At 60.0% G+C, this 17,115-nt stretch overlaps 2 protein-coding genes across 2 annotated transcripts; one reads left to right on the plus strand and one right to left on the minus strand.

The window, feature by feature from the left end:
* Positions 1-353: 353 nt before the first annotated feature.
* On the plus strand, positions 354-12,994 carry LOC311197693 (tyrosine-protein phosphatase non-receptor type substrate 1-like; the record flags this gene model as incomplete). Its single annotated transcript, XM_084271486.1, has 9 exons — positions 354-422; positions 763-856; positions 8,031-8,387; positions 8,639-8,953; positions 9,087-9,431; positions 9,698-9,796; positions 10,196-10,217; positions 10,591-10,630; positions 11,355-12,994. 9 exons carry the CDS (start codon positions 354-356, stop codon positions 11,604-11,606), a joined length of 1,593 nt encoding a protein of 530 aa, XP_084127612.1. The 3' UTR covers positions 11,607-12,994.
* A 1,679-nt stretch (positions 12,995-14,673) lies between these two features.
* Positions 14,674-16,000, minus strand: PDYN (prodynorphin; the record flags this gene model as incomplete). Its single annotated transcript, XM_084271487.1, is given in 4 exon segments — positions 14,674-15,246; positions 15,541-15,688; positions 15,778-15,905; positions 15,911-16,000. Coding segments are annotated over 4 exon segments (939 nt in total).
* Positions 16,001-17,115: the final 1,115 nt, after the last annotated feature.

Here is a 17,115-nt window from a genome sequence, read left to right on the forward strand (position 1 = left end):
GTCTGCTTCCTGCTTGCCCCACAGGCACGGCTTCGACCCGGGGCGTCCTGGCAGCCCTGCCCGGGGTGTGTGTGTGGGGGGGCATCCCCCAGCCCACCTTAAGGCAGCCGCACACCGGGCACGCCGGGGTGACCTTGCCAAGAGCAAGTTTGCTGGGGGCCGGGCGCTGCTGCCTTCGGCTCCGCCGCCGGGGGAGCGGCCTTAAATCGGAGCCGCGGGGGGTGTGGGAGGAGGGTGTGTGGGGGTCTCCGAGCCGGGGCCGGCCCCATCCCGCCCCGGTGCCAAGGCAACGGCGGCGGGAGGCGGCGCGGCGGCGGCGGGGAGGCAGGCGCGGCTCCGCTCGGCACCGGGGCATGCGCCCGCCCCGGGCCCCGCCACGGCGGCCCCGTCAGCGCCCGGTGGCGGAACCGGGGCCCGGCCAGGTCAGTGCCCGCGGGCGGCGGCGGGGCCGCGCTCTCCGCCTGGCCGTGTGTCTGCGCTCTCCGCCGGGGAGGGAAGCAGGGAGGGAGGGAGGGAGGAGGTAAGGGGGGGGGGGAGCCCAGCCCTCCTTCCTCATTTTGGGGCTGAGACGACTGATTTCCTTCTCCAGCCGCAATTCTGCCCTTCCCACCCCCCTCCCTTTGTTTTTGCCCCTTCTCCTTTTATTTTTATTGGTTTTTTTTAAAATCTTATTTAATTTTTACAAAGCAACCCCCCCCCCCCCCCCCCCCCCCAAATAAACCCCGGGGCTGCGCTCAAGCCGCTGTAATCTCTGCTTCCCAGAAACGGTCGACGATGGAGCTGGTTCCCCGCAGCCCCGGCCGTGCCGCCTGGCCGCTGACCTGCCTGGTGCTGCTCTCCCTGCGCGGCTGCCCAGGTAAGCCCCGGCCCTGCTCCTCTGCCCTGGGCTTTGCTTTGCCGTCTTTTCCCACCCCCTTCTCTCCCCTCCTCTCCCCGCACACCTCCCGTGGGGACGCGACATGGTGCCGTCTCGCTTGGTTTGACCTTTCTTGGGGGATGACCTAGAGCGCGGTGATGGCAGAGGGGAGCGGGGAGGGGGGCTTCCCTCACACCCCCCCATCCCCCACCCCACCCCGGGCTCTTGAAGCAAACTTCAAGGCATTCCCCTTCCCGGCAAGACAAGGGAATTAGGCAGGGGCATGAAGAGGCTTGTTGTTTCCACCCATTGCTAGCACCCCCTGCCAGCTACGTGAGAGCTGAATCTCTGCAGACAGCCCGAATTCCCTCCGGAGGCATCCCCGAGATGGAGAGGGTGGTGGTGTGGGCGAGGGGAGGCTCTGGGGATGGCTGCCCGTCTCCTCAGCCAGGACCTTGCTTTGCTTGTTACCCCCCCTGCTTTACCCCCCCTCCCCAGTGTGCAGCTCTTGCTGCTCTACCCAACTATCGAGCACCAACGCGATAGGACTGTGCACCCACCATCCTGCCAGGGACCTCCAGCCACCCATCCCTGCTGTGAGCACCCACCCTGGGTCACTCCTCATCCCTCCCCGCGGCTGGTGGCCCCTCTGGTCCCTTACAAAAGCTTGGGGGGGTACAGCATGAGAAGGGGTGATCAGAGCCCGAGCTGCTCCCTGGCTGCTTCCCTTCCCTCGCCAGCAGCGGGAAGTTTCTCTCCCTACCAAGAACGAAGCCCTTGCGGTGGCTGCTGCTTTCAAGGATGTTTCCTTTCGAGGGTGTTTCATTTCAGTGCTCTTCATCTCGGGTGATACCACTCAGGAATTGGTCTCCTTCCTTCCCATCGGTGCCTGTGCCTCTGGAGAGGGATGGGGTGGGGGGGTGGTTGTGCAAACCCCCTGGGGCAATAGCAGTGCACATTTGGGAGCACCTTGCTGCTGAGGTGTTTGCCTGGTCTGTCCAAGTTTCACGCCTTCCAGCTGGATCCCACTGTAAATAGCCCAGCCCAGGCTCCCACATGGGTGAGACACCGTCCTGTGTGGAGGGAAAGCCGTGCTCTTCCAGCCCCATCAGCAATATTTACTGCTGAAGCTTTACTTGAGCAGAGAGTTGAGTACAAACTTGAGCAGAAAGCAAATGTGTTCCAGCACAACACTCCGTGCTTTGAGTTGCCCGATCACAACTGAGAAGTGTTGGCCCCAAGCTGAAAACTCCTGGTTGCTGGGAGCCAAGAAGGCTTTGGCGGCAAGCACAGCTCCTCAGAGAACCGCTGCGATTTCCTGCCATGAAAGGATGGCTCCAGCAAAGCTGTTGAGTTTAATTAAACATGCCCTTGGAGTAAGAACCCTGTTTTTCCAAGCCAGCTATAGGAAAAGAACCATCCTGGGACAGAGAGCTCTGGGTTGTGAGGTGATGTGTATCCCTGATTTCAGGTGCAAGCATGCAGGGCTTTTATTATTATTATTATTTCTACTACTATTTATTGTTCCTCTTCTTTTTTCCTCCATGAGATGGAGACCCTGCAGTGAACCCTCCTGGGCTACGGCTCAAACTAAGCCTCAACTCCAGAGGGGCTGGCCCAGGCTGCTGCTCCTGGAGGGCAGCTGCTCTGGCAGCCCTTCTGCAGAAGCAAAGGGGGAAAGTCCTGCAGATCTTCAAGTAGGGAAAGAGAAGCGAGGTGCTGGGAAGCTGGCTTGCAAACCCCGCTGCAAAGTCTGCTGCTTGCAGAGCCCTTCCATGCTGGTGTGTCATGACAGAGCGTTTCGGCTGCGATTTCCGGAGCCTCCTCTGAAGGGGAAATCAGTTTGGTTGTGGGGCTTTGGCTTTCAAGCTGAATTCCAGCTCATGCTTGTAGGAGGGAAGCTCACAAATGGTGGCTGTGTGTGATCCCAGGCATCCTCTGATGGCACGTATGGAAAATATAGCCTCTACTATAACCATCCCCAAGCCGCTCCGGGATCTGCGTGGTGCTCAACAGCTATCCCAGGGTCTTATTCCTTGTCTTCCCCCCCAAGCTGCAGATTCCAGGCCCCTTTTTATAGGCAGCACCTGTTAGTTTTCCCTGCAGATAGCCCGGGCTGCAGGTGAAATTCCAGCAGGATTATTTTGGGGCTTCTCTTGGCCATCAGTCTGTCCCTTTGGCAAGTGACCGTGGGGGCTGTGGATGCCGGTGACCAGCTGCGTGTTGCTTCTGGAGCATGCAGCCCTTCCCTCGCCATCCCTGGAGTTCCTTATCTGGCTCCTTCAGTAGGGAGAAAAAAAAAAACCCATCTATTTTTACCAGGAAGCATCCAAGCAGCCTCTCCCGAATTAAACCCCAGTCCCTTGCAATCTGTTCGGTATCAAATACTTCAAAAGGTGGAATAAAGGGGGGGAAAAAAATATGTGTCACCAAGATGGAAAAACTTACACCACGGGGAGAGAGAGCTGGGGATTATTTTGCTCTCAAATTAAACTGGATGAGGGGAGGGAGGCTCTGCCAGGCCAGGCGCAGCACGATGCCTGTGCTCGTGTCTCTTCTCTGGGCTGGAAGTGCTCTGGATCCGCGTAGCGAGGGTGCTCCCACCTACGTGGGGACTGTCAGGTGATGATTTTCAGGGCTCTAAAACCCCTTTGCTAATTCTGGAGTGTAGGATAGAGCAGATTAGCGGGTCAGAGCACCTAAACTCCCCTTGATCTTGGGGGCAAAGGGATTGCACTCGGACTCTGGGTGGTTTGAAGCCTCAGACAGTCGTGTCATGGGGTGGCAGTGGGAGTGTGGAGGTGGGGAGCAGAGGCTGGCGCTGAAATGGTGCTTTGCAGTTTGAAATTGTGGCGTGTCCTGTGTGTTTGCAGCATGGAGACGACTTCCCCCCCCTCGTGGTGCACAAGCAGGTCTTGGGCAAACAGGGCTCACGCTGCCAGCAAATACCTGCTGGGAAGGGGGCTGGTCCCACCGCTCCTCAGGTCCAGCACCCAGAAAGGGGAAGAGGGAGAGAGAAAGATCCTCTGGGTGCAGGGAGAAGCTGCGTTCAGGGGGAAGAGAGGAAAGGAGCTTCAGTGGAAACTTTGCATTTTCTAACTTGCATATTCTGGGGTTTTGTCTCAACTTCCCCTTCTTGCTTTCCCATCATGCGGGGGGTGCGGGGAAGGCTGGTGACGGAGTCTGGAGAGGTTTCGGCCACGCGCTGGGTCACGTTGGTCCTGGCGTGGGGCTGTTGGGTGCGGAGTAAGTAGGTGGGGGGGCTGGTGGGACTGACGGGGACTCGTGCTGGGAGGTGTGAGCTGGCCTTGTTGTGCCAGGGTGATGTTAACCCGGCATATCGTGTATGACAGGTCTCCTGCCAGCCCTGAACAGGGTGATCTGAGGAGTCTTGGCTGGGCAGAGCCATGTGTGAAAGTCTAGAGTAGCTTGGTGGCTCACATGGGGAGAAATACACCACAGCCCCAATTTAGCTGGACCTGAGAGGCTGCCTAGAGCCACCCAGTGTTGTCTGCAGTGACCGAGAGAGAGAGAGAGAAAGCTGTTGGTGAAGCCTCCTGGCAGGCAGCACCATGAGCAGCGGGAAGCCCTTTGCTCCCTGGATGCTCTCAGGGCCGTTCTGGGAGCAGCAACACCATTAGCAATGCCCTGGGAGTCGGTGGCCCCGCTGCAGCGGCACGTCGGGCAGCCTGTCGCTGGAGGACAGCACAGGCACTGCCTGCAGATCCCTTGGTGCAGGGAGCAGGCAGGGTGCTCACACGCCGCTGCCTGGCAAGGAGTGATGCGGGCTCAGCAGTGAGTGCTGCACGCAGACCGTCTGCAGCCCTGCTGCAAGCGTGGGCTCTGGGAGAGGCAGCCCTGCTGCCTGCAAGGATAAATCCTGGGTGACCCCAGGAAGGCAGGAGGCTTGTGTCGAGGTGATGGCGAGCTACAACCCCCCACTTTGCACCAGGCACCCAACCACGCTCAGTTTAACTGCTTTTGCGGATGCTGCTCGGAGATCCTGTTGCTGCAACCAACAAACGTGCTCTGGGGTTGAGCAACGTCCCTGCCGCTCGCCCTGACCACAGTCTGGTGGTGGGGCTATGTCTGGGACCCCAAAGCAGGTACTTCTGCCTGCTCTCACCACTCCGGCACGACGTGTGCCTTGCAGGGAGGTGGACAGATGGAGAGAGGGAGGATGGAGAGGAAGGGCTGGGCTTGCTGCAGGCTGGGCTGGGCGCTGCGGGGTGGAGCAGGGCAGGGGATGTTGGGGCTCACCAGCCTGTAGAAGTCTTTTTTTCTGCAGGATTGCAGAGGAGAGCAGTGAGCAGTGTGTTCATCCCAGGGTGCAGAGGCCCTGTGGCAGGGAGGGGACGTCGTTCATGGCCACTCACTTCCCGTGGGCAGTGCCACCTGCTAATGAGTGGTGAGGCAACACAGGCCTCATTTGGCCAACTCGGTGGAGTGAGCAGTTAATGAGTTAATGGGGTGTGTGAAGAGGCCAGAGGGTCCATGTGGCAGGGGGTTGGGGTGCTGGTCCATGTTCCCAGAGCAGCCCAGTACCTTGCCTGTGTCACATCCCAGCGTGGGGGCTCTGGGAGAGGTGGATGATCGTTCTGTGCTTTCAAACTTCCTCTGTGCGTTTCTCAGCTGCTTCTTGCGAAAGGTCTGAGAGCAGCAGGTGATGATGGAGTATCTCAGGAGATAGCAAGGCAGCTGAGCTGGCTGTGTGTGCCCTGTGTGACCGCTGTGCTCTGCACAGGGAGTGCCTCTGTCCCTGCCAAGGATTTGGGTGCCACCTGAGAAACACGGGCTCGCTTTGCAGGAGCCCAGACGGCTGCTGCTCAGGCAGAAGACTGAGGCTCAGCATGGATGATGCACTGGGACGTGACACAAACCAGGTTTCCGTCCTTCAGTGCTTGTCTTCTGGGTCAAAGTTGTCTCTGAGTCCAGTGCTGGTACTGTGTTAGCCTGGATGTGGCTTTGAAGGGTAACACTGGGGGCTGAAGGGTTTGGCTATTGGCATCAGCTTATGCTGGGGATGCAGCAGACTAATACCCTGGGTAAAGAGCCGTTAACTTGGGGACTTTGGCAAAACTGTGCTCTTGGTAACTCTGGCCATCAGGACTAAGTAGTTGTGCAGGCAGTGAGAACATCTGTGGGTACATCAAATACTGCTGGAAGTCAGAAGGGATTAACAGCTGCCAAAAATCCTCTCCAGTCTCTGTGGAAGCCAGAGGCCAGGAGGGGTCAGAGCAGTTTGTCCTACAGCAGGTCCTCCCAGGAGCATCCAGAGCCAAGGATTTTGTTCCATCCTGGGGATGGTTACAGTGGGGGCTGTGGGGATGCTGAGGGCAGCCTTTGCAGGACTTGCTGCCCTGGTTTTCTTTCTGGTGCAAGAGATGTGGGGTGCAGCTGCAGCCCCCCAGCCAACAAGGTTGAAGAGCAGGCTGTGCTTACACAGCCCCCAGCCCGTGGGATGGTAGTCCACATGCTCCCAAAGCCACTCAGCAGCAGAAGATACCTGCTCAAACATGATGGTCCCTGCATGACCGTGACATGGGCTCCGTGTGCCACTCACCAGCTCAGGATCACAGGAGCCAGCAGTGCCTGGCCCCTGCTACCAGCCCAGGGGTGTAGGAGGTTCTCCCACCTCTCTCCCACACTGTTGAAAGTTCCTTTACGAAGTGACCTGTATGGAAACCTCAGTGTGACTGAATTGAGGAACTCTACTTGCAGGGAGAGTATTGCCCAAATTAACCCCTCGAGGAGCAGTGTCAGCTGCAGGCCAGCTCGCTCTGCTGCTGTGGTGGTTTTTAGGGAGTGGGGAGCAGCTGCATCACCGGTTCCTCTCGGGCTGAGCCAGCTCTGGGTGTGTTTCAGACTCCTGCGTGGCCGTGAGCTCAGACTCCTGTGTGGAGCACAGCGATGGGCAACACGCAATTCCATATGGATTTTAGGTGAAGCCATTTATGGGGTGAAATCACAGGGATTCTAGACATTTCTTACTGCAAACGTGGCAAGCTAAAACACTGGTAATTGGTTACACACACTGTTTACACCCCACTGATTGGTTAGTGATTATAACGAGTTCTGATAAATGTATCTGATAGCTAAATATCCTTAGTTTACCTTTGGTGCCTAAAGACATCCACACACCTGCTGTTCTGACCATCTTACTCTAGCTGGCTCTTAACATGTTCCGTTACTCCCAAGTACCTTCCCATAACTCCTTCTTGGCTCAGGGCAGTCTGCACCCCTGTCATCAAGGCCAGTGTGTTTGGAGAATGTGATGATCAAAATCCTCTCAGCATGGGGAACTTTTCCTGTCTCATGGGAACGTTGTCAGGGCCTGTGTCTTTGGTGAAGAGAGCTAGGCTGCTGGCAGGCTTGCTGCCTTCCCTGACACTCCTGCCCCTGCCAGCTCTGGCTGCAGGTCCATTCGTGGTGGGGTTTGGGTTTTGCCTGCCCACAGGGAGAGTGGAGCCCCTGTGGTTTTCCTGCAGACCTCGGGATGTCTTCCCTGCCTGACTGTGTGGGCAGGAAGGTGGGTGGGCACCCATGGGTGCACAGGCAGGGCTCGCTTGGGACGGCAGCTTTCTGTTTGGGTGGTGAAGTGCAGCATGGTTAGCTGGGTTAGGGAGTCTCACTACTGAGGTGCTTCAAAGGGAACTGTTCTCTGTGACACACAGGAATAGCAGTTGCCTGACTGGTACCAAATTCAACTAATGGCTGGGCTCCACTGGGACAATTTGGGGCTTGGATTCAGTGCAGAGATGGGACAGATTGGGTGCAGAAAACATGGTATCCCATCTGCATGTGGGAGGGGAGCTTGCTTTTTGGAGTGCCTTGTATTTTGTGCCCTTGTTTGCTCCTGATGGACAAAGCCAAGAGGCCGTGGGAGACAGCACAGCGTGCCAGCAGGCATGGGCAGCTGGGATGCGCTCGATGTACGAGCTGTACAGAGCAGGACGTGTGGTCATCTAGCAAAGCTCTGTCTGGCTCCAGTTTGGAGACATGCAGGCAGAGCTTGGTGCCCGCTGCTGGACTCGTAGCTGCTCCTTGGTGCTGGCACAGCCCTGTCACCTGTGGTCCCTTCAAATGGCCTGCACAGAGCTGGGTGCTCAGCCTGGCCCTGGGACCTGGGCTGGGCGTGTGGTTCCAGATGAGACTCGGACTGTTATTTCTCTAGGTGTGGATGCCCAGGAGACGGGTCAGGGCTTCAAGGTGGAGCAGCCCCAGGACAAGGTGGTGGTGACTGCGGGAGGGATGATCAACCTGACCTGCACTGTGTCCAGAGACAAAACCATCATCGGTCCCGTGAGGTGGCTGAAGGGCTGGGGCAGTGGGAGCGAGACTGTCTATGCCGAGACGGGCTCCTTCCCCCGTGTGACGAGGGCAGTGAGTGGGTCTGACACAGACTTCAGCATCTCCATCAGCAACGCTCAACCCCAGGATTCCGGCACCTATTACTGTATGAAGTTCCGCAGAACAGTGACAGGTGTAGAGGTGTTCCAGCGTGGAAAGGGCACAGAGGTGTCTGTACACGGTGAGTGGGGCTCCCAGAGCAGCTCCCAGAGGGAACCAGCCAGCTGGGCACAGCCCAGCCCAGCCCAGCCTGGTGGGCTCTGCTCTGGGTGATTGGGACAGGGAAGGGGCTCAGGGGCTGGTCCCAGGAGAGGGTCCCATGGGCCATGCCCAGGCCCATCTGTGCCCACCCAGAACACCGCACTCCCTGCAGCTTTGGGGCCATGAGGGGTGGCAGAGCCTGGTCTGATGGCCCCATGCTTCTCCCTGCAGCCAGACCCACCCACCCGGTCGTGTCCGGGCCCAGCCAGAGAGTGAATCCAGGGCAGTCGGTGACTTTCACCTGCACGGCCGGAGGGTTCTTCCCCAAAGACATCACTGTGAAATGGCTCAAGAACGAGTCTGGGATCTCAGGAGAGCAGACAGAGATCACCTCTGGGCAGACAAACTCCTCCTACAGCATGTCCAGCACGGTGACGGTGACGCTGCGGAAGGACGATGTCCGCTCGCGGCTCATCTGTGCCGTGGGGCACCCGACGCTGAAGGACCCGCTGAGGGCAGAGTACCAGCTCAGCCGAGTCCTGCGAGGTGAGGGCTGGGTGGGGACCGGCGCTCGGGGTGTCCAGATCCTGTGGGGCTGGGGGTCCTGAGGCGGGGCCGGGGCACCCTGCGGGCACTGGAGCTGGGGGACCCTGTCAGCAGGCTCTGCCTCTCTTCCCAGTCTCCCCCAGCATCCGCGTGTCCTCTGACCCACCGAGCCCTGTGGAGGTGAACAAGACCGTGACCATCACCTGCCACGTGGAAGGGTTTTACCCAGGAGACGTGAACATCACCTGGCTGGAGAACGGGACGGAGGTGAAGGCAGGAAACACCTCCCAGCCAGAGGAGCTCCCCTCGGGCTTCTTTGAGCAGAAGAGCCAGTTGGAGGTCCAAGCAACAGCAGAGAAGGGCGGCACTGTGTTCACCTGCCGGGTGGTGCACGATGGCCAGAGCCCCATGGATGGGAAAACCACCCTGCAGATCATCACCTTGAACAGTGAGGAGTCAAGGGTGTCATCCAATCCAGGTAAAGCTGGGTGAGCTTCTGGGATGTGGTCCCTGCCAGGGAGGCTGTAAAGTGTCACCCCCTTGAGAAATCTCCCACCAGAATCTGATTCAAGAACACAGAATCCCCATTCCGGTGGGGATGGTTGTGTGTGATGCTGGCAGGTACCACGCTGTCATCCTCAGTGCTCCAGGCATCACCAGACCACTCCCAGCTGTGAGGCTGCAGGGACTGGGTTGGTACCTGTGTTTTCAGGCCTGTTGTGACCTCTCCCATTCGTGTTTCAGGCAATCACCTCATCTATATCGTGGTGGGAATTGTCTGCAGCATCCTGGTCCTGCTGGTGTTTGCAATTCTTTACCTCATCCAGGCAAAGCAGAGCAAGGGTAAGGAAACCAGATGTGTGCAGGGAAGCAGCTGCTCCCAACACCCTTCTCCCTCTTGGGTGCTGAATTCACAGCCGTGTGTGCACAGCTCCTGCCCGAAAGGGAAGACAAGAGCAGAGCTCTCCAGGTTGCTTACAGGCTGCAGGGAAAGCTCTGCCTGGTTGCAGGGTCAAACATGCTCATTGTTCCTTGTACCTAAAATGTTTGACAACCCCCCTGCACCTCCTGCCAGGAGCAGTCCTGCAGCAAATGGAGTGAGACCCCAGCAAATTGCAGCCCCTCCCTCTGGGCAGAGATGGGTATCTGCAGCAGTCCCTGCCTGTGGGCTCCCTGGGGGAGGGTGGGGCCTTATTTTGCTTCCTGAACTACTTGATTCCTAAACTATTTCTCTTCCAGCAGGTAAAAGCTCACCGTCTGCTAGGTAAGTGCCCGTCTCCTCTAGTCACTGAGTAACCTGTGGGCACTCTGAGCTGGACACCTCCAGTCTGCAGACAGGGTCCCTTGGGATCTGGATCCCCAAAAGCTTCTTGTCAAAGGGGAAGCAGGAGCATGGGCTCTGCTGATCTTCCTGGTTGTGGTTCTGCCCCCCACCACCCCTTGGTGGTACTCAGATGTTGGGCTTTTGGTGAGGCTGAACAAGTGGTCTCCAGCCTGCAGAGATGTAGCTGGACCAGCCCATGGGCAAATCCTCACTTGGTGAGGACTTTGTTACTCATCTGAACCCACCAGCTGTTCCACTGCTGGGGAAGAGGCGAGAGGGAACTCAGTCTGACTTGGTTTGTTCCCCTTTTCAGGTTACATGAGCCGGAGAAGAGCAGTGAGGCCACTACCCAGGTGCGTTGCACAGCTCCCGGGACCTGGGGAGGGAGAGGAGCTGGGAGGCAGCAAAAGCCAGAGTCAGGGGTGGTGGTTCCTGCAGGAAACATCTCCGTGTCTCCAGTGGAGGGTGACGGTTCCCCTGTGAAACACCTCAGTGTCTCCACACTGTGGCAGGAGATGGAAGAGAAGCTGCCCCAGGATGGGGTAGCCACTTCCCAGCAGCTTTTCTGCCTTCACCCTCCCTCCTCCTCCTCCTCCTCCTCCTTCTTCTCCTCCCAGGAAAGTCTGGGTTTGTGTTGCCTGGAGAACCAGCTGTGTGATAGCCAGCCAGGCTATTCGGGGAGTTATTTTTGCTCTTGATGATGCAGTTACAAGCAAAGTCGTGATCAGCAGCAATCTGTCCATCCCACCCAGGCGCTGCCAGCTCCTGCGTGGGTATCTCTGGGCAGGCTGGCCCCAGCCCATCCCTACCAGGATGGGGCGACAGGGCGGTTGCAGTGGTGGCTCTTGAATCGTGGTGGTGGCTCTGCAGCCTGTCGTGTGGCAGTGGTGGCTGGTGGTGTGACAGTGTAGCACGGGGTGAAGCAGTGTTGTGGGGTCACCCCAGCCAGCTGCTGTACAAGCAGAGACCGAGCTGTCCCGGGTTGAGCTGCAGCGGGGGGGCTTTGTGTTGGTGGATGGGGGGGGGGGGTCTCCTCACTTACGCTCCCAGAGGAGGAACTCTTGGTGTCTCATGCAGGAGTCCGACCCCAACAATCTGACCTACGCGGACCTGAACTTCGACAGAGAGAGGAAGACCATCCGCCGGATGGAGATGAACCAGCAGTCGGAGTACGCCTGCATCCCGAGCAGCCGGGCACCCACCAGCGATGACAACCTCACCTACGCTGACCTGGACATGGTGCACCTCAGCAAGGCACCCAAGCGACCGGCCCCGCACCCTGAGGAGACCGGCTCAGAGTATGCCAGTGTTCAGATCGCAAAGAAGTAAGCAGGGGGCTGCAACGGCTGCCAGGACCCCCCCCCCTGCCCCGTGGGGAGCAGCTGAGCTCCTCCCTGGGAAGACTTTCTTGGAAGCACTGAGAGTGATGTGAAGATGCCCTGTGGTACCTGTGTTTTACAGTGGAAAAGCAGCCTGTGTTACTGTGGGGCTCAGCTCCCATCCAGAGACATGACTTTTGGAGGCAGCTCCTTCCTGAGGCTGCTGGCTCCATCCCTTCAGGATCCCACTGCGCCCACGGGGGCTGCTCAGCCTTGGTGCACCCAGTTTGCCCACAAGTGGGTGAAGCCAGCAGAGCATCAAGCAGCTCCTTGGGAAGCTCCAGCTGGGCTAGGGGGGATGGAGACACTGACCCCACGCCGGCTCCCGTGGGGATGCTGCTGCCTGGCCAGGCTCACAGAGCTTCCCACATGCCCGTGGGGACTGGCTGGAGCCCCTCTGCTGCCTTTTGGGCTGTCTCTGCTGCCAGCACCTGGAAAACAAACTCTGGCTTTAAAGGAAGGACCCAAGTGTCCACCTCTCTTCCCAAGTGTCCCTTCTGCGGGACCTCCGTCTCGCACCAAGGCCAATGAGGCTGGCATGGCCGGAGAGCTGAGGCCACCCTGCTGCGGGCTTTCCTCCATCCTGCTGCCCAGGGAGGCTCTGGAACGGCTCCCCAGCACCAAGCATCCTCCTCCTCTTCCTCCTCCTCATCCGCACAGCCTTTTGCCCCACACCGGGACCCACCAGCGCTGCCCCAGGGCTGTACACAGCGTGGCAGCTCTGTGCTGCCTGGGCTGCAGGTTCCCCCCCCTCCCCAGCCCAGCTCCCCCTCCCGGGAGCTCCCTGCAGGTACCGTGTAACATGTTTTGACTGTTTGACATGTAACTGTTAATTTTTAGAGCTAAACCCCGATGTTTTGTGTGTCTGTGGGTGTACTGCTGTGTACCTAACACTAGAATAAGATGTGCAAAATTAAGCCTCAGTAAAGAGTCCCCTAAAGCCTGTAGAGTTTAAAAGACTTACACAACCCCCCCACCACCCAGCTCTGCCGTGGGGGCCAGGCACGCTCTCCCCCAACCCCTACCCCCCCCTCACCCCTGGGGGCTACTGTCTTCCATGTGGCCCCTCCCTGGGACGCCGCATGGGGCCACCACCCTGTGTTGGCTCCCACAGCACCTGGGTGGCCTTGCAGCAGTGGGCACGTGTGGGGCTGCCCCCCCCCCACCCCCAGCTGCTGGGGGGGGGGGCTGGTGAGGTGGGAGGGGTCCTGAAGATGCTTTGGAAATGATGTGACTGCCTGTACAGACTATTTTTTTTTTTGGTTTTTTGGGTTTTTTTTCTCTTTGCTTGCAAGATATTTTTATAATAAAAGTGAAGAGTCCTGTGCTGCTCCTGCACATCAGCCTGTCCCAGTGCTCAGGGGTCACCTCATCTGCCCCGGGGGTGTGTGATGGGGATCAGCACATCCTGCAGTGTGGGCAAGAATGGGGAGGGGTCTTACCCTGCACAGCCCCACCCTGTGCTGCAGAGGGAGAGAGGGAGAGGGAGATGGCAGCAGGATGCTGGTCATGGTGATGGTCCCTCTGGGCTCTGAGCAGCTCTCCCCATGCAGCCCTGCTGCATCTTTGGGTCTTTCCCTCCCACGGGGAGCTGGGGTGCCCAAATTGGGGTGCACGCAGGCTGGGTGCTACTTGCAGCCTGGGCTGTGGGTGAGCTGAGCATGCCAGTGCTCTGCAGCAGCCTTCCCTCCTTCCCCACCCTGGAGCTGGTAGCTCAGCTGGGTCTGGCACACAGGTTGTGTCATACCTGGGCCAGGGACCGTGGGGAGAGGTTTTCTGGGGTGATGGGCAACATGGAGGGTGGGGCTATGAAGGAGAAGGTCCACAGTGAGCTTGGTGCCCAGGCTGGGCTTTCTCAGCCCTGAGCTGCTCCCAGTGGGGTCACACCACCCTCCAAAGCGGGAGTGGGAAGGGGACAGCCTGGCCGCTGCCCTTGGCACAGCTGCTGCTTCCCAGCTGGGGCAACTACTGGGATTCCTAAAGGACCCTCCCCTGGGTGCTGCTGGGGGTAAGAGGGCAGCTCCCAACACTGCTGCTCTGCAGGGGGGTCCCTGCCAGCACCCCACTTGCACCTGGGCTGAGCATCCCTGCGCTTCCTTGGCTGCAGGGCCCAGCCTCCCCTAGTACCCAGCTCCAGGGGCAGCAGCAATGGGCTGCAGGGGGTCCTAGATCCTCTTCAGCATCCACAGTGCAGGGAGGGTACCCCCACATGCTGCCTGCAGGCTTTGTAGCTGGCACCCCTGACCCCACCCCCAGCCCACCCCCAGCCCCGGGTCGGTGTGGATCTGCCCTGCAGAGAATGCTCAGCACCTGGCACCGCTTTGGCTTGGTTGGCATCTGCCTTTTATTGGCTGGGGTGGGGGGAGCAGGGGACAGGGTGTGGGTCCGACTCTGCCTCTGGGGCCGTTCTCAGAAGGGGAAGCTTGTGGGGGAGGGGGGACACGGACCAGGCAGGTGCTGGGGCAGGTGGGATGCAGTGAGCAGCTTGGGGAAGGGACTCGGGGTTGCGCTCAGCCAGCTGCCTGTGCTGGTGACGGTGCCACGGTGCCAGCCCTGCCCGGCCACCTCTCCCTCCCTCCAGCAGTGCTGGCTGCGTGAGCCATGGCCCAGCCCAGAGGGCCCGATCCTGCCCCAGCTCATCCTTCCTGGTGCTCAAAGGCCATTGCCTAGTACATCGGCTGTGATGGTTTCCAGACCCTGCTGCGCTCCTGCAGCCGCAGGAGGTGGAAGGATAAGCACTTCCCCCTCTGGATTTGCCCCCAGGAGCTCTGGGGCTGGACCCGCAGCCGCACCGCCAGCAGCTGGGGGGGGGGGTGGCACTGCCCCTCAGCGCACGGGGTCCCTAAGGGATGGGCAGAGAGGGACAACGGGGGATGAGGACACATGGTCACCCGGAGGGACAAGACGGGGAGGAGGTTAGCCACGCCGGGCTGGGTAGGGGATGGGGCCGGGGGTGATGGCACAGCCCACGCTGGCAGCGTGGGGACCACAGGGTGCTGCCCGTCCCACGCCTGGCTCTATAGGTCCAGGACCTCCCCTGAGTAGGCGCTGGGGTCCTCGTCCGACCGTGTGGTGACCTTGAACTGCCGCCTCAGGAAGCCCCCGTAGCGCTTCTGATTGTCCCACTTCAGCTTGGGCCGGATCCGGCGCATGAAGCCACCGTAGCGCTTGTGCAGCTCTGCCAGCTCTTGCCCCTCCGGCCCGGCACCCGTGGGCTCCTCAGCCCCATCTCCAGCCGGCTCCGGGCCTGGGTAGTCCTCGGGGGCTGCCCGCTCCCCCGGCTTGCGGCCAAAGCCCCCGAACTTCTTGCTGAGGCCGCCCTTGCTGTGGGCGTTCTCGCGCAGGAGGGAGAGCAGCTTCCCCTTGGCCATCTTCTTCATGAAGCCACCGTAGCGCTTGGCTGGTGCTGGCAGCAGCTCCCCAGGACCCAGCTCCTGCCCCGGCTCTGCCTCGTCCCCCTCCACGTCCCTCAGGGATGGGTCTGTCCCTTCAGCCAGGGCCACCAGCGGGGCCAGGAGCGCCAGTGCCTTCCTGCACGTCTCCCATTCGGGGCCGGGGGGTGAGGAGCCCTCGCACTCCCGCAGGCACATCTGCAAGACAGCGGCCCCAGGGAGCCCGCTGGTATCACCCCACTGCTTGGGGTGACCCCCCCCAACCCATCCCACCTTCTTCCCACCCACCCCGGGCGTGTCCCCACCCCAAGCCTGGAGCTCTGCACGCACTCTGCTGACAAGCTCAGCGAAAACCCTAAGCCTGCACGTTCCCAGCACCCCACGATCACCGCCCCAGCAGCACCCAGTTCTGCCAGCCATGCGCTGGTGCCTGCGATGCCCCTGTAGCTGTGACCCCCACACTGCTCCTGGCTGCATGGGGCTGGCACTCACCAGGGGCCGGATGCTGCTCTCTGCGCCGCGGGCCTGGGCCGTGCAGAGCGAGCACTGGGTCACGCAGTCCGCAGATGCCACCGTGGCCAGGGAGAGGCAGAGCGCCAGCGCCAGTGCCCACCGTGCCATCTCACCCCGCAGCCGTCGCCTGGGGAGGGCAAGACAGCACAGAGCCCATCACCTTCCCTGCGCCAGCCCCGGGGAGTCCATCACCACCCCTCAGCATGGGGCACCTACCGCCTGCACGGCTGCTCCTGGGGATGGGCACTGGGACCTGTCCCTGCACGACTCACCTTTGGGAGCTGCTGCTGGCTCCCAGGGTAGGGAGAAAAGGGCACGGGAGTGACCCAAGAGGACACCATGGGCTGCAGCTTGGTCCTTGGCACAAACCCTGAGCCACAGCCAGGCTTCTGGGGCCACCAAGGTCCCCAGGGTAATAATCACTGGGATTCCATCCCATCCCATCCCATCCCATCCCATCCCATCCCATCCCATCCCATCCCATCCTATTGTTCCTTCCACACCGTTAGAAAGAAAAGCCCCTTTTTCCTTCAGCACCGAGTTTCTCCGCAGTGTTTCGCCGCGTGGTGTGGCACTGAGGGGATGAATCACCAGCTCTCCCCCTCGGCCTTGGGGAAGAAAAGCTCAGCGCTGAGAGCTGCCGGCAGAACGGGGCCAGGAAGATGCCATCACCTGGTACAGCCTCACCTGGTACAGCCTCACCTGGTACAGCCTCACAGCCTCGCCTGGGTGCTGCACCGTGCACCAGGGCAGCACCACCTCCTCTCCATCCCACCTGCCGCTTCTGCTGGGCTGGTGCAGCAAGAGGCAGGGGGAAAAGCAGCCAGATTTCAGGTTGGAGCCTCCCCACAAGCCACAATCACTGCCCAGCCTGCCGGGAGCCCTGGCAGAACCTCTCACCTCCACAGACCAGGCCAGGGAGTGCTGAACTCCCCCTGCTACGGCTGGGAGAGGGGCTGTGCCAGCAGCAGAGCCTGGTGCGGCTCCAGAACCCCCAAGGCGAGATCGGAGGGGCCCCCAGCTGCGGTGCCACTGGACCACGATGCCCCCAGGACCACGGTGGCCCTGGGAACAAGAGCCGACCCTAAAGGGGTGCGCTGGCAGCCAGCCCCCTCCTGCCTCCGTGGCTGCTTTTATCTGGGGTGGAGAGGCATGACCCAGAGGGATCTGTTACACATTAATGACGCATATCAGAGACTATTGTATTCTCCAGCAGTATCTGCTAATGTACTGTAATTGGCACTGATGAAGAAATGTTAATGCCACAGTATTAATTCATGCTAGATTAAAATTTAATTTGAGTTATCTGCACCGTGGTGTGTGGAGCTGTCTGCGTTCCTCAGCTGCACTGAGCGCCCCGACCAGCCCGGAGCCCATCACCTCAACTCACCCTGGCAGAGCAGCAGGACCCAGGGCAGGGAGGTGCCCAGGATGGGCACAGGCACAGCAGGACATCAGCGAGCTCCCCTGCTGCTGAGACAAGGTGATGGTCCCTCATTGCCTCCCCAGCACCAAGACAGCACCGATGAGTGAGGACTCCCCAGCCACGGCAGG

This window comes from Gallinula chloropus, assembly GCF_964237585.1.
Source record: "Gallinula chloropus genome assembly, chromosome: 16".
Lineage (NCBI taxonomy): Eukaryota > Metazoa > Chordata > Aves > Gruiformes > Rallidae > Gallinula > Gallinula chloropus.